The 17,192-nt window shown below is 40.3% G+C and overlaps 1 protein-coding gene across 1 annotated transcript in view; it reads right to left on the bottom strand.

Annotated features, from left to right (window-relative positions):
* Nucleotides 1–16,894, bottom strand: part of KIAA1549L (KIAA1549 like) — a 56,173-nt gene extending 39,279 nt beyond the window's left edge. Inside the window, exons 1-9 of the mRNA XM_054390587.1 lie at nt 16,564–16,894; nt 13,123–13,737; nt 11,656–11,768; nt 9,934–10,153; nt 8,947–9,080; nt 7,455–7,617; nt 4,730–4,789; nt 3,054–3,205; nt 1,408–1,579 (exon numbers count right to left, since the gene is read on the bottom strand). Coding sequence (XP_054246562.1) covers nt 1,408–1,579; nt 3,054–3,205; nt 4,730–4,789; nt 7,455–7,617; nt 8,947–9,080; nt 9,934–10,153; nt 11,656–11,768; nt 13,123–13,737; nt 16,564–16,774 — 1,840 coding nt within the window. The 5' untranslated portion in view covers nt 16,775–16,894. The remainder of the gene's footprint in view (nt 1–1,407; nt 1,580–3,053; nt 3,206–4,729; nt 4,790–7,454; nt 7,618–8,946; nt 9,081–9,933; nt 10,154–11,655; nt 11,769–13,122; nt 13,738–16,563) is intronic.
* Nucleotides 16,895–17,192: the final 298 nt, after the last annotated feature.

Here is a 17,192-nt window from a genome sequence, read left to right as displayed (position 1 = left end):
TTTACATCTTTAATTCAGTTACCAGCTTCCAATGTGACCTTTAGTATGTCAATCCACAGTTCGTTCAATGCAGTAAGACTTCAGTGGATCTTGAAGCAAGCATTTTATTTTTGCTGTAACTCACTTATAAAACAGGAACATCCATACTTTTTGTTATTCATCTATCTTGTCTAACCAGACTATGAGGTCCTGAGGGTAGATGTCTTTTTTTTACTGCTTTTTTGGTACAGAACTTTTCATTCTGCTATAATAGAAATTATAATGAGTAAAAACGAAGTGCACACAAAGTATTTTCTTTGGGAGTACAAAGACAGACTGCAAATACCATATCTAAAATGAAAGAAATGGATTCTTTTTTTTTCATAATAAGGTATAAAGATATAACTGCCTCCCTCATTTCGAATGCTCTAGCTTCAGAATCTCAGTTACCTGGGGTCATAATTTCAATTCCTGTATATTCTCTTCATATGGTACTTTGTGCATATTTAACTTGTATGAAAACCTACAGATGAACAAGGCTGACTTATCAGACCATGGAAGCACAAAGTTAGATGATAAGCAGCAGATGTCACAATTACCTAAATATCCAAATAAATCACAACATTGAACAAAGGGCTATGATTCTGCTATGGATTCCCTACAGCTGCCTTACTAAAAAAAGATGGTAAAGAAATACTCTCATGGAAAACAAAAAGTAATGTAGAAAATAAATACTAGACTTTATGGAAGCAGGAATGGACATCCTGGTTTCAGTAACAGACAATGATCAAATCAAGGATCAGGTACAGTATATGGTGTATTCTCTGGAAATTATATCACACTTCAGTCTACCTCAATCACATGCCTCTGGATGACACATCACTTACAGTGGTCTCTTCTTTTCCTATCACCATTACACACAATTATTTCAATATTAGGTCTCCTTCAGGAAGAAATAATGGCACCAGGGATTTCCAATTTATATACTGTTCAGCCACTAAGGAGATCCAGTGCTGCAGTCCACTATACAATTTTAATGACATCTGGATTGATGACCTTGGCAATGTGGAGAATTTCAGTTAGCTAAAAAAGCATCAATTCACACATTAAGCTGTTATTACACACAAAAAAAAAACCCCAACATTAAGTTGTTCAGTTCATAGAACTAAATGTGTTTAATATTAGTTGTACAGTAGATTTTGCAGTGGTTGGCTAAATAAGTTAGTTATTTAGTAAAACTCTGATTTACTATGATAAAAGATTAGTCAGTTTTCCACAGGAAAAAGACCAGCCCAACTTCTGTGTGATCAATGAAGGCTCCTCATACCTACACAGGTGTTTCCACAAATAAATAAATAAAACCAAACAAATAAACAAAACCCACAAAAACAAAGGACTAAACCAGAGAATTTTAAAAAGAACTCTTACGATCAGCTTGAACTTGAATAACATAACCCAGTGTCAAGGCCATCCGCTGGGAGTCAACGGTGCTCAAAATTTTGGCAGCTGCAGTGCCCAGCAAGGGTTTCCCATTGTATAAAGTATAGTAAGTCAGTTCAGCTGGCTCCTTGGGTCCTGGAATACGTTGGATTTTTACCATCTTTCAGGAAAAACAAAATAACAAAGAAAATGTGAGAAAGAGAAATAAAATGTGTTTGTATCACATCACTGCAAGAGCTGCCAGGAGCTATTTGAAGGCAATTCACACAAGGAACTCCTTTAAGATCCCATATAAGCATAAAATCCATCCAAGTATTCTCACAGGATCAGAGCTTCTCCCTTTCATAGCCTAGGCTGTTCAAATTGGTGAGGACTGTCTGCCTTCTTAAAAAATTTTAATCAGAACCCTAAGGTAAAACCCTATACTAAGAAGAGAGTGAAGTAAAAAGGAGGAAAGGATCAAATGTTTGGACATTGCGGTCCTCTCTAAAGAGGGAGTTCTTAAAATCTGTCCTAATACTGGAAATTATATTTTACTAGCATGTTGCAGTTGAAAAATTTCCTCACATGTTACTCCTATACTCATTGGTTTTGATCCTAAGCTCACAATAAAGAGAACCATGCTATTTCTATTTTATTCTGCATAACAGCAGCAGAATTTTCATGTTGGAATTCTATCTTTCCTGAGAGTGGAGGAAGTGCCAAACATCTCTAATAATGAGAGAAAAGGGAAGTTTTGTGATTCCTCTCCATTATGTTATGGACATTATGTGTTAGCATGTCATTTTCCAAAGGTTCACATTTTTGGCAAGTAAAAACACGTTCCTTCTTTTAGATTCTGTCAGTGGGAAAGCACAGAATTTTGGGCAAATGAGAAGCAGCGATTTTTTTTACTTACAACAACAACTCTTGAAAAACATCATGTAATTGAAAAGCAATACTTGTCATTTTGAAGACTGATGCTCTTTGAATCCCCCACAACTAGCACCAGGTGGCTAAACTAGTGAGAAAACTAAATATGATCATTTCAAAATAGTTAATGGGAAATGTTGCTAAATAAGAGAAAGATAATTAGTAAATTATTTGGGATGGAAATCTCTACTTCATAATGTGATCTGTAGCCACATGATTTGATGACTAAATCTGTATAAATATTGCTTCATGTATTTTTTTTTCCAACAAAAACAATTTTTAGTTTTATTGAGTTACCTAGGAAATGAAGACCTGGGAAACTTTTTTTACTGAACAAAAGCCTGAAACCCTTCATTGTGCTGAATACAAGACTTTACACTAAAAATAGGTACTTTGTACCAATCCTCATAGCAACCAAAGAGAAAATATTTATTAGCAGTGGTTAACCAATGACAATTTCTAGAAGATGACAGGCATGCAAACATAGCACACTGGAGAAAAACACCACCATTAGTCATGTCAGCCATTCAGCACTTGCTGCTTTGCTATTCGTGAGAAAAGGCAGAAAAATCTCAACCCAATTAAACTTTTGGGGGGTTTTTGGTTGGTTGGTTGGGTTTTTTTGGTTGGGTGGGTTTTTTACACAAATTGAGGCAGGACACATGCAAACAAAGCTCTTTTTTCAACATATATCTAGGTGCAAGTGATGCTGTGTTGGTCACCTGCACAGTGTAGCTGCCCACAGTAGTGGCACGTTTGAATCGTCTTCCTTGCTGATGGGACATCATAAACAGTGGGGCCAAACGCTGCTCCATTAATCTTGCAAAGCTCTGGTTGTTCAGTCCAAGTAATGCAATATCAACTCCTTGAATAACTGTGGGAATACAGAAAAATAACATACAGCACATCTTCCATGGACAGAGAAAGCATGTGGCCTGTAGAGTATTTTAGAACAGAGATGCTCTACCTAGATTAGAAGAAAAAGAGCTGGACACTGTTACACCCCCTCAGAAAATCCTATGAGGATATAATGAGCTCCTGTTTCAGAGCCTTCACTGCTCTTCTCTGATAGTGTCAGCAGTGTGTCAGAGAATAAAATAAAATCCTCCAAAAACTTGAAGCCTTCAATTCACCAAAATCTATGATCTTCAGTGTAAGAACTTAAAACCTATTTGAGAGTCACCTGGTTTTATGCTTATTGCCAGATGCTCCTGTTAACTAAACCAGGTTTTCATCCAGCAGTTTTGAAATCTGAAGTTACAAATTTATACAAACAAAATTTGTTTGAAAGAAAGTATCATGCTTGAGAGCACTGACAACTGAATGATGTTTTTCTATGTATAAATGCGTGTACAATTAAAAAGACACTGAATTTACATAAAGTTAAAAAAAGTGGTATGCCATGGTAATTTAATTCATACATATGTATGATTTTTCAATATTATTTCAAAAATCTTTTGGGACCACCATGATTTTTTTAAAAAAACGTGTTCCATTGTAATAATCATAATACTCCACTGCAGTAAGTGCACAAAGGCAAAAATGGAGTATCAGGCTCACAGGGTCCAAATGGGGAAGAGTTGTACCACTCTTCAGAAGATCATCATCTCTGCAAAAATTTATCTCAAAATTATGAATCGATGGAACAGGTGCCAAATCACACTGGCTTCTGGACGCAGAGTATAGAATTTAATCTGTTTCAGGGTCTTTTTCTCTTGCTCTCCTGAGCATTAAACAATACCAGATACAGACACACCAATTAGAAAGGCCTTGGTATTCTTGGTATTATAAAGGCAAAGATGTCTGGGGGAAAGGGTCTCTTTCTTTCCCAGTCATCACTTCAAAAGTCAAAAGCATTGTGAATGCAATACCAATGAAAAAACAAGTATTTTGAAGCCTAATAGTATTGTCTGCACCTTCTTTTTCTCCACAAAGTTGTGCTTAATGCTTCAGGTGAAAGATACTGAAATTCCTGGACTCGGTCAGGAAATCACAACAAGCTCCTTGTTTTAACAGATCACCTTTCTTCCTGGGTTGTCTCTACAAGCCTCTTTTGATTTCAGATGTAAATCCAAGTCCCAGGGAAAAAAAGAAAAATAAAAAAGTCTATTTATGTTTTAGAACTCTGAGAAGATAATGCTGCACTCCTGAAGCGCTTAAGTCAAAGTGGTGTAAATTCTGAGGCAGTATGGAATGCAGGAGAAGTCTCTGCTCAAGCTGATAAATCACAGTTATGCCCCTGAGAAACTGTAAATATATTTGCTCAGTTGAATGCAACAGGACGGTTCAGTTGGCAGCCACTTATTTTGGAGTAAAATTACTGCACCACTGTTTTTACATAAAGGAGCACTAAAAATTATCTGAAGTGTATGAAGGAGGGAAGAAAATTAAAAAGTACCTGTTATCACCCAGTAGTCTCTTGTTGACTCTGAGACATCAAGGTTTGGATACTCCAAAGCTTTAAAAATAAAAGTTGAAATTACATCATAACATTCCAGCATTCGACTCATTATATGTTCCCAAAACTGGTTAACCAGAAAGTGATAAAAAAAACTGAACTATGGCCCAGGAAGGAGTCTAGAGGCATAATTTTCTGGGTTACAATTTCTCTTCTGTCTGAAAAAGGACATCAAGTGTAAACAGTGCAACTGCTGCCCTACAAAGTAGAACATGTCTCTGCTGTTGCCAGAATATTGGCTGTTACACTCTCTGAGGCATAGCCCAGGATTGCCCATTACTGAAAACGACAGTTAATATGCATGTGCCAATGTTATATATATTTCTGCTGCTTTCTCCCTGGGGAAAACGAGATGGCACTCCATGGTGATACCATGATTTCATCCTTACTTAACCCAGTCCACAGTTCTAACCAAAAATAGTATTAACATTAAACCAGGATTAGATTTCACCAGTCACGGAGTGCAGTTCCAGAAGAATTACAAATGAGAATAACAAATGAACATACCTGAGAGTGTGTGTCTATTAATACCATTTAAGGTATGACAACCATATGTGTTTACATCTGTGAGAAACTGATGTTTGCTGGTCTGATGCCTTTTGTTAGCTTTGCCATTTCCAAAGTGCATTTGGCTGTAAAGTTCAATATGCTGCTAATTCATTATACGACGCAATATTTTGATTCAATAGATGAATGCAACGTGGAGAACATTAATACTTGGAACTTAATTCAGAAAATACCTATGCCTTGCATGTTGATACACTGCTATTGAGTTACCTTGATTTTTAAACTCCAAAGTGGTTTGAAATAGTAAACATTGTAAAGGATCTGATTACATGCAGTAACAGCTTTTGAGGGATTCATGGCGGGTCCTGAGCTGTGCATTTCCACCACAGACTGCCAAGGCTCTGGAGGAGCTGCCAGAGTCTACTGGGAAATAACACACTGAGAATAGCTGCAGTATTTGTTTGATAAACTGAAACAACTACACTGCCACCTGAATAAGCATCAAACACTTTTCAAAGTATTTTCACAAGACATGCTATCAGTATGAAGCCATAAACACCACGTGCATATTAAGTCAATGAGTTTGCAATGTATCTGCTGCACTGGGAATAAAGCTCCAAAATGAAATAAGCTGTGAGCTGTTAAAGGAACACTAGCTAAAGACTACTGGATTGGTTCATCGTGTGCAGGGATCAGCACAGAGCTGCAATACCACAAGACACTCGGTCTATGACAAATGGCTGTCCCAGCTTCCACCTACCAAGGCACCTGTATTGCCTTTGTGAGAAGCATCCCGATCCTTCCCATATGCACAGGCCTATTCCAGAGGCCAAGCACTTGACCAGAGTGCAGCCACCATCAAAATTTCCTTAGGCTTTTTCCTTGTGCTCCTGGATGCCTTATGAACACAAGTCCTGAACACAGAGCACTCTTTGAACAGTCTCAACCACCAGTCACCAAAGGAAGAGGACAGGCCCTGCCCTAAATCCCCTTCCTAGGTGTCCAAGCATACTATTTGTCAACATTCTCCCTCCATCTCCCCAGAAAATGAACAAGCACCTCAATAATTTTACCTAAAGCTATGAATTAACTCAGTCCAGTGTTCATATCATAAAAACCTACTTGGCTCTTCCCTTATGTCATCAATTGTTCCAACACTTGTGAAATGAAAAAATTACAAGCTACTCCATCACGTTTAGCCTTACCAGTGAGTTTGATAGCTACCAGAAGCTTAACTAGATCTTTACTGGTATTTGAAAACCTTATTTCAAATTTAACAGGCATCTCCTGAAGATTTACACACAGTGAGAATTTCCTTAACCAGAGTACATTAACATACCCAGCACATTCCTGTCTCCTCTCACTTCCAGAGAACACTGATCTCCACCAGTGAGCAGATAACCTGTCCCTATATTGAGCTTAGGTTCACATACCAGGTTGAACAAACAGAATAAACAGAAATGCCCATAATCAAATGTCATGTCCCTTTATTTGTGCAGAGTCAGAGGGCATGTAGGCTGCCCAGGCATACAACATGCTCACTCTCTGTACTGCTGGCTCTTCATAACAACTGAAATGCAAGCAGTTATTGATGCTAAAGTGCTTAGAACACATTTTAAACTGAGGATGAAGTTCAGCAAATACACCAGCAAGATTTTTAATGAAGATGTATAGACAGACCTCACCCACAGCCTAAACACACCCTCAGAGCATGCTACCCCTGGGGCCCTTCCACTGGAGCAAACACTGAGAACTGAGTCTCCCACCAAAGCAATGAGTTATGCTGAAGATGAACTTCATGTGCTGTGTAAATTTATCCTGAAATGGAGAATTTGGGATATTATGCATTTTTCTTTTGTTTGGGACCTGGCACAGGCATTTATTTGTTTTTTTGTTAAAGACAGCATATGTATGTTTTTCTTAATTATCTACTAGTGTTTGCAGCAGCTGGAGTAAATGCTGGACCTAGAAACTCCCCCGTCAAACTTTCCCTCATTTGTTGTTTTGTTGGTTTTTTTTTAAACATAAAAGTAGTTTAGAAAGTAGTCAGCAAAAACACCTACTATCTGTGAGCTTGGTAAGAAAGCTTATGGTGCTTGCAAAGAAGCTCAACACTGACTAATCTTAAGAAGCTGTGTGCTAGGAAGAGTATACTTACATTCTGCAATGGTGAGGGGTGGGTAGGTTAGGTAGAAACCCACCAGCTCAGCAGACAGCTGATTAAGAAGGTTGCTGGAGACAGTGCCATTTAAAGTTGTGCTTCGATTGTTCACTACATAAAAGAGAGTGACAGCTTGGGAGACATTGGAGGTGTTCAAAATCTGAAACAGAGGTAAAGAAAAAATGTGCAGTTGTGGGTCAGCTCAGTTAAAATAAATTCCAGCCAAACTAGTGTAAATAAACTGGGGAATATTAACTTGAACAATGGATTAGACACAGCTTACTCAACATGGCTGTGCAAAACTTTGTGTGATACTTTAAATTCCTACTTTAGTACATGTAGGACACTGGAGGACAGCAGTAGGCAGAAAGGTGGAGTGAGGACTGAACATACTTTTCCTTGTTTTTACCAGGAAATTTAAAATGAGGGGAAAGATGCTTATCTAAAAACAAAACAAAACACCACAAAAAAAAACCAACAAAAAAACCCCCAACACTGAAGCAGAGGCCTGTATGCCTTGCTCTCTTTGCTGCCTTCCTAGTCCAGTTATCTAGGCCTGTATCTTTTCCATAAAAAATAAAGGGCTGTGATGTCTCTTCCATTCCTAGCAACATACAATTACCAGCTAGTCTCTTCCTGAGCCCAAATCTGATGACTGCATTTAAGGACCAATTCTGTTTCACAAGTACTGGATCAGATCCTCAAACACCAGTTTTATGCAGGAATGAGAGAAGCATTTGAAAAAAATCATTTGCTCAGAAAAATCATGCCCTAGGACAAGAGTGGTTGTTTTTGGCTACTTTTTTTAGGTAGGGCCAACAGCACTTAGCTTTCATGAATATTACTTAAATTCACCATTTTTATGATTTGGATCACTGAGTAAAAACATAGTACAACAAAAGCATCAGAAGAGTTCAAGGTCAGACTAACATGCATATCATGATATCACAGAGAGGACAATTTCTTTATTCCTGAAGCATGGCACAAAGCATAAGAGTGTTGGCCCATTTTATAAAAGTCAGCAAAATCCAGGCCCTTAACAGTGAATTTAGGTCTGCAAGTATGGAACTGAAATGCACACAAAAAAAAGAAAGAAATGCATTCCATTAGTCCGGATCTTACAAACAGCTATGCATGTCACTATCTCTACACCTGAATAGCCTCACTGAAAGCAGCTAATATCTCAAAATAACATATTCAGTAAAAATAGAGATTTGGAAGAATATTTTAATATATTTATCTATATTTGAATTTCACTGAAATGATTTAACTGCAAAAAGCAAAACTCAATTTCATTAAAGTAACGGTAGCAGTCTTCTATAAATCATGCATTTGTAAGTTTTCCTGCAAAACCTGAAACAATCTTATTTCAGATGGAAGCATAATGCCACTATAGAAGTAAGTTTACATTGAAATACAAGCATACACCCAGCAAACAATAGCCCAGAGAGTCTCACAATAGGCACTGGCAAAGCACACAACCTTATACCTGAACTGTTAAGTTGTTGCTGGTGTTTAAGACTTTTCTTTCAGCATCCTGGAATGCTCTCTGTAACCGTTGCTCCATGGTCTGAATAAATTTGCATGACTGTATATTGTCTGTCTGACCCACAAACTGCAGCTCTGGAAAAGAAATGGTATTTGTATGTGGACAAAATATTCTTGGTTGCATAACTCCTGTAATGCCTCACAGCAAAATGCGCAATTTACAAATTAAGTAGGTGAAAATAATGCCACATAAGATCAGTTTATGTCATTCAAGCACCGCACTAAGCTAGCCTTAATTAAGACAAAATGTAAGAATTAAGTTGCATTATTAGAGCTGATTCTCTCTACAAACAAATGGAGACTGTTTCTGCAGCGATTTATAGGATGGTAAAACAAGTTCACTGTACATATACTTACTCAGAGACAGGCAGTAAGTGAAATCATTCTAAAACACAAATTATACTCTTAAATCTTGCAGGATATTTGCTTTTGCAGGACATAATCAATCATAATATTGATTCTCATTCTGTGTGTGCTAGAAATAGGGTACTTAACTGGGAAATTGCAGTAAGTATGTGTTTGCAAACGTGAAAACACATATAAGAAACCTTTTTACAGCTGAATATATTGGTTTACAGCATTCTGCCTTCTTGTACCTCCTATTACTCTACTGCACTGCAGCTGCTGTGCACTGATTCTTGCTACAATACAGAGGGATTACACAGTGCCCCTAAATCAGATGGCTGGGACCTAGGTCAAATCCAAGGGTCCAATCATAACACTATTTCCACAGTGACAGCAGGCCACTGCACAGGCCAGGGATGCACACATCAGCTGTCCTATTTGTGCCACAGCAACAAACACCACCAAAGCAGAGACTGTACTGCTGCTGCACTGGAGGGATCTGAGGCAGGACGGCAGAGAAGGAGAGGCATGGTCCCTGTGACACACACACAACTTGGGCACAGGCAGGCAGCACCTCGCTCACCTGTTTTCAGCTGGAAGTGGTATGCAGGAAGAGGCTTCCACGGCAGGGCCAGGGCTGCCACAGACTGAAGATGTGGCACATGCTGCTTTATGTCTGCTGTGGCATTGCTAATGCCATATGCAAGCAGCCTTTCAATTACAGCAGCTGGCATAAAGACCAGTCTCCCTTGCGTAACGTAGTAGCCAACTGTTACGTTATTTGATTGCTCCAGGATTTCAATCTAAAAAAGACACAGGAAAATGTTTCTTTTTAAATTTTATTTTATTTTGTTTGTGGTTGAACCACAAACAGATATAGCTCTCTTGGAGGGTTTTCTTCTGTAATCCCCTATAAACCCAACAGGAACTGTTAGTGTCATATCAGACAGTATTAGCAGGGAGCTTTAGACTGAGCCTATGTGAAATTTGCTCTAAATTGAAGCAAAACGCAGTACAGCTACCACAGCTCACATCCCTCTAATGTAGACTGGGGCTTCATTCATGTGTATGTACTGAGACATTTTACTCATCAACGTCAAAATCCAGAGAATCCTGAGAACACCCAGCTCCTACCTCATTCTTGAAGCTTGCTGACTTTGTGCATGTGTCTATCACTGCAGGTTTGGAGACAAATTTTTGAAAGTTTCCAATATTTGAGTCTTCAACCTCAGCTACCTCTTTTATACTATTTTTTCTATACTCTCTCACGTGACTAAGATATGGGGTTGGACTAGATAATCTTTAAAGGTCCCTTCTAACCAAATCACTGTATGATTCTATACAAGTAGAAATGACAAACCACAATAAACACACTGTGAGCCAAAACGTAAGTTGATCTTTACCTCAAAATCTTGTATTTTACAAAAAGTTTAAGATCTGGAACTGGTCTACCACACTATATTTTAGCTGGTTTCTTCTGTTAGAAAATGCTTCTCTCAGATTTACAAGAAGGTGGGAGAGCAATTCTGTGACAGTTTTCATTGCTGCTGCTGAGACTCAGTAATACACAACTCCCAAATCAACTAACACCATCCAAACTTTCAGCAATAGACTATAGGGACAGAAGTCAATCTGATTCCCTCTGTTTTGAGTAAAATTACTTTTTTGTTCCCAGTGGCTTGGTGAGTATAACTCATATCAGCATTAGGCAGGGGTTTGTGCTGAATCTCAGTGTGGCAGAGAAGAGTGCCCCAGCAACCCACTGAAGTCTGCACTTACACACAGCAACACGGTGGTTTGTGCAACTTAGCTGCAATGTGATGGACACATCTCCCTCATTTATTTTCAACAAAGCTTGCTCTCTCTCTGCTCAAGATTTTGGTCCCTGTGGAATTGCACTTGTCAGGCACCAGGTTTTCATACCAGGGAGCAGATTGACAGCAGTGATACCCTGTTTACCAACCCTACTCTCACAATTGATCCAGATTGAGCACTTGGCTGACTGTAAACCGAGTCATTCCTCAGCTGGAGCAAACTGCTGTCAACAGCTGTTGCCCAGAAAATCAAGAAGAATTTTCGTTTTCTCCCTTCGACTGCATCAGATAAAGCAGTAAAAGCTTGGGAACAGTTATATTTTTAGAGCCCAGAGTGGGTGTTGCCTTTGCCTGCTTTCCATAGGAAAAGCTCAGTGCTCCTCTGCATGATCCCCCTGCATTCAGAGACACCACTGGAGCTGCAGTCAGCTGCAGTTCTCTGGGTGGGAGAGCATTTGGCGAGATCATGCAGGCAAGCCAAGCATGCTTACCTGTGCACTGACGTTTTGGTTGAAAGCTTGTCTCAGCACTTGGTTGAGTCCTTTTCTCACGCTCTCCTTGAAGAGATTGCCAATCAGCATCCTCCTTGTGGTCAGAAACAGAACTGTGGAGCAACAAGAGCTACATATTGGTTTGAGACTTCACAATGCTACTGTCTGCTTTTTTCAGTTTTCACATTGGGCTAGCTGGGTGGAGACCATGAAAGCAGTTATCATTTGCAGCATCTCCAAAGGCAGCAAGAGCTGCAGGGGCTCAGTGGTATCCCAAGTTCCCTATTCATCCCATGACAATAGCCCATCACTTCCAGAGCAAGGTCTAACACATAAAACATCTATAGCAAGAACAAGTCTTGCCAAGCTGCAGTTCTGAGTGAGATATGACACCACTCCACTGAGAGTGTACAGACATCCCCACAGAACTGAGCTGGTGCTGCACAGGCAGCCCTACATAAAGGACATGCGCTTCACAACTTCATGGCCAGACTAAAATAATCAAATTTGTTACTCCACTGTTACAACTCTTTTCCACTGAAGAAGTGTCCATATGGTTTCTTTATCAACATTATCATTCACTTTTTTTCTTAGAATTTGCAAAATGTTTATGTTGCATACTGTATACAAACTATTTTTGTCTTTAGAAACAGTCGTTGTACCCATTGTGATACTGATGTATTTAGAAGCCGCTAAACACATAATAGGTCCAAAGGCTGCTCATTTCAGATCATTCAGGTCTATACAAGGTTATAAACCCATTTATGTAGCTGTTTTTCTTTGCTGGTATCTCCAAGACAGACACATCTCCTGAAGCTGTGCTCTGCTACCATATGGAGTCCATATGAAGCCTGGGTAAGAGACCTTTCCAGACCCCTTTAGCTTAGAGCGCTCATAGCTAAGGAAAAGCTGTCTCTGAAAAGAATAGCTAGAGCCAGAAGTGGGACTGGTCACAGAGGAAGCTCCAAATCCTCCCCTTTTGAAACCTACAACTCTAAATACTAAGCATTATTTTCAAATGAATCTTTAATGACAGAATTAGGTGCTCATAGAAAAGCAGAATAAAGTACTCGTATGTAAACAGCCAAAGACAGGCAGATTGCTGCAATGCCTTTTTAGTGACACAGACTCCTTGATGCAAAGGAAAGGCCATGTCAAACGGGCTTGTCCCTCCACATAGGTGGTCTTACTAGATCCCTGCATTGACTCACTGAACCTCAGAGCACCTGATCTCACCATTTCACTTGACATACTCACTACAACATCCGAGCTTGGAATGAAGACAATGTCATTGCTCTCTAGCACCCCTGCTTTTACTTGTCTGGTTTGTCAGTGCAGCAGCCTTGTCCCCAGATTAATCAGCAAAGTTCCCATGTTCCTTGACACTTGAGTGCATTTCCCACTCGTCACCAGTTGCCCCCCCTAGACAAGCAAGGTCCTCCCAGCAAATTCAGCAACCCTACGTACCTGTTTTAACCATAAGGTTCCTGGAGAGCCGGCAGTCCAGGGGAGGGGCTGCTGTCATGTTAGCGAAAGCGGCTGCTGCCGTGGTTTCGGGAGGAGCAGAGGTGCTTTCCACGGGAGCAGGGCTTAGCCTAGTTGTTTTCGCTGATGCTGTAATAGATGTCAAAGCTGCTGTAATTGTCAGTGGGTACGGGGTTGACGTTTTGGTCATTTCTGAGCTTGGGAACTTCTGAGTGTCAGTGGCTGTTGTTTCTATCTGCCTTGGTATGTGTGCTGTGGGTGCAAGCGTAGAAGAAGTGACTGTGCTGCTTTTAGGGGTTATGAGCATAGCTGTCATGTCCACAGGTGATGCAGTTGTGTTTCTTGTTGCAAAAGGAAACTCTGTATGTGTTCCTACTGAGCTTATGTCTGGTGCCAGTTTTGTGGCAGTGTTATTTTTCATTAGTGTCAGTATGGGTGTGCTTAAAGCCATCACAGATGGCAAAGACGTGTTTTCAGTGCCTAGAAAAAAGAAGGAAGAAGCTGGCACTGGTGAAGCTGGAGATGTTTTTCTTGTTAGTGGTTTTGCTTCTGAAGTTCCTACCGTAGGTATTGCACCAGAAGATACGTCAGATAACACTGTAATGACAGAATGGGTAAAGTTGGTTGTTGTTAAAAAAGGAGAAGTTAGCTGTGTTGGTGATGCATGGACAGAAGTTATGATGACTGACTGCAGAGCACTGGTGGTAGGGGTTTGCAATGGGATGCCCTCAGTATCTTTATTAGATATATTACTGGGAACTAGGCTATGTTTTGTAGCACTTGTGTCCCACTCCTCCTCACTAAATATAGCTGGATTCTTGTCAGCCATAAGCAAATAACCAGAGGACTCTAATTGGTTATCTGCAAATTCTGGCCAATTCCCAGAACCGGTGTCATCTTCTGTAACAAAACTCTGGAAGAGCCTTGAACTAGAAGGCTTGGTGGTGACAGGAGAGGGGGACTCAGTTGGCCGTACACTGTAGATGCTTTCATTGCTGGCTGCAACTGTCAAGTTGTTGTTGAGATGAAAAGGCAGCGCTGGTGATGTGCCTAAGGTTTTTGTCAGTAATGTAATCTTTCCAGCACCAGTTGTTTGTGATTCTAGAGAGCGAGGGAAAGCACCTGTATCATTAACAGAAGGCACATGGAAATGAAGAGGTGCTTCATACTGTGTACTGCTATTAATGTCTCCATTAGTATAGAAATTAGCAATGTTTTCAGCTGTGCTTCCATGCTTTTTTTGCAGGGGGTCTGGCACTGTCAGAGTGGTAGCAAGGGATGAATGCTGAACAGGAGATGTTTTCAGTGCAAACGCATCTGCATCAAATTTTGGAAAACTATTCATCTTTGTTCCAGCCAAGTGTGAATCTGAAACGTTCTGACTAGAGTTTGCATATGTATGGTTTGCTGAAGGGGTGGTGAGAAGTGGTTGCTTATTTGTATTAATTTTCTTTTGCAGACTTAAAACTACTGAGTGTGGTGCATGGTACTCAGTTTCCAATGGAAAAGTACTTGGAAGGACTTCTCTTACTGATGTTTTGACTGAAGCATTTACCGAAGGAATAGTAATGCCAGCTGAAGGCAGCAGCTCTGTATCAGTCCATGTAGAAGCCAAAGTTGCAACTTCAGGAGGCTTGACAGGGTCTAAATTGCTTTCAGAGTCTGCATCCAAATTCCCAGAAAAGCTGGAGCTGTGCCTGTCCATCACCGTTGTCATGGAAATGACTGGTGGCAGCAGACCCCACACTAGAGGCATGACAGAAGCAAGTGGCTTCCCATCAAGTGAATGCAAAGTCTGATCAGAGGTTAAATGATGTAAAGGTCTAGGAGATGAATATTCTGCATGCGGGATCACAACAGTGGATACCCTCCTATTTCTGTCTTCATTTGCAGTTACATCTGGGCTTTCTGCACCTCCAGGTGAAAGATGTGCAGTCACAAAGATACTAGTAGCAGATGTATTTGTGGTAGCAGATTCAGGTTTTGAAAGGCCTGTATTGGAAGTAACTGAGGGAACTGCAGCTAGATCAGGACTAGGTGTGGCTGTTTTCAAAACAGTGGCTAGTATCTTTGATCTTCTGGGGATGCTATTGATTTGGATATCTGGAGAAACTTTGGAAAGCTGAGCTTTATAAGGCAAAACACTACTAGCATGAAAGTTCATAGATATGCTTGCTGTCACACCTCTTCTGAAAGGCAGTTTTGCTGATCTTGCCACAGGAATGCCATCAGAGGTTGGGAGAGTTTCTGCAGAAGCAATTGGCAACTGAGTGGGGTTCACATGATTAGGTCCATCAGTCAGGTCTTCTGCAAAAGTTTGATTCAGAGCCCCCACCAAGTATTGAGAGGAAACAGTCAAAGGGATTTGCAAAATATCCTCTTCAGCTGCTGCTGCACTGGGACTGTTTGTGTGTCCTATCCTAATAAAGGTGTCATTTGGCTCTGTTAGGAAGGGAGACCTTGTGCTTGTTGAAAAGGGGTGCTTTGCATTTCTAGACAGAAAATCTGTTTTACTCCTAAATGCTTGTTCTGGCAGCACTGCATTGTGAGTGTGCTTTGCATCTGGAATAAGTGATTTTGGCAGTGAAAGGGAAGCCATGCTCTCTGTTGAGCTGGAGACCTCAGCCAGGCTCTCAGAAGCTGATGACACAAAAGGCACACTGGTACAACTTGTAGCACAATTAGTCAGTGCTGTTGAAGACTGAGGATGACTCATTTGGGGTATTAGATGTGGAGTACCCACAGAATGGAAGACTGATGTAGGAACCTCTGCTTTAACCTGAAAAACTGGTGATGACAGAAGAGTGTTATGACTGTTTCTGTCAGGCAGCACTGCCTTAAATGGCTGGCTGGTTGGTTTTACTCCAGTAGAAGACACATTGTACATACTCTCATTAGGAAACCATGACTGGCTTCTGGGAGTTACTGACAGGGAAGACTGAGATGTTTTTGACATTGATGTACCAGAGTACAGAGACACAAAAGGAGACCTTTTCCCTGTGTAATGCACTGTTGTCAGTCCAAAGAAACGGACAGGAATGGTACCCATGAACAACTCGGGACCCTTGCTGTGATTCACTGCACTGGGATGTACTACAGTGACCATGTTCAGAGGGCTAGGTCTGCTTTCACTAACCTGTGAGCTGGCTGAATCTGTGCTGAAGAAACCTTCAGGATCTGCAGACAAAGGCACTTTGATGGGCAGTACAGCTGGTTTAGAAAAGTTAATGGTATGAGGTGACTGAATTACCAATGAAGAGAATGATGGTGATGGAACAGCAGCAAGCATGTCTGATCCTGATGTGCTTTCCTTTGAAATGAAAGGTGTTTCTAATGGTATTAGCTGGAATGGCACAACTGTACTCAGATGTTTCACTGATGGTGTAGTGGACAATGTGGCAAACCTACCAAGTACAGGCAAACCTGATACAGCAGCTGTTTCATCTGCATCTTGAGATGATGACCTTAGAGGTGACTCAGCTGAAACTTCAGCAGGTTCCTGAGATGCACTGTTTCCACTGCCTTGATAAAGAGTGGGCAATAGATGAGTTTCATCCAAAGTCCTGGTACGTGTGCCAGTCAGTGCTGTTTTAATCATTTGAAGCAAGTTCGCATTCTCCAAAGTTTGTTCCATAGAAATGTCAGCTATTGAAGAAGTCTTAGCTTCTGAGGAAGGCTGTGTTGGTGATAGTATAGATCTCCAGTTAGGAAAATATCCTGCAGATGGAGCAACATTGATAGGCTGTTGCCTGATACCTGTAAAGTAATGAATAAAATGAGTGCATTCTTTCCCAGAAGGACGAGGAGTTGTTGTCTCATTGTGACAAATCACAATACACAATGTGTTGCTTTGTTCAGTAAAATTAGTTAACTTTTTTTTTTTTTTTATTCAAAGAGGATAAAGATCCAGGGAATGCTGAAAGAACCCCAAAACCAGTAAAAGGTACAATGTGGCAGATTATAAAGTCCTCAGCAGATTATAAAGTCATTTCAGCTGACAGAAGAATAAGAAAAGCTTCCTAAACCATACTATTTCAAAACATGCTTTTAAC

The sequence above is a fragment of the Indicator indicator genome, chromosome 21 (assembly GCF_027791375.1).
Source record: "Indicator indicator isolate 239-I01 chromosome 21, UM_Iind_1.1, whole genome shotgun sequence".
Lineage (NCBI taxonomy): Eukaryota > Metazoa > Chordata > Aves > Piciformes > Indicatoridae > Indicator > Indicator indicator.
This window is presented reverse-complemented; position numbering and strand designations above follow the sequence as displayed.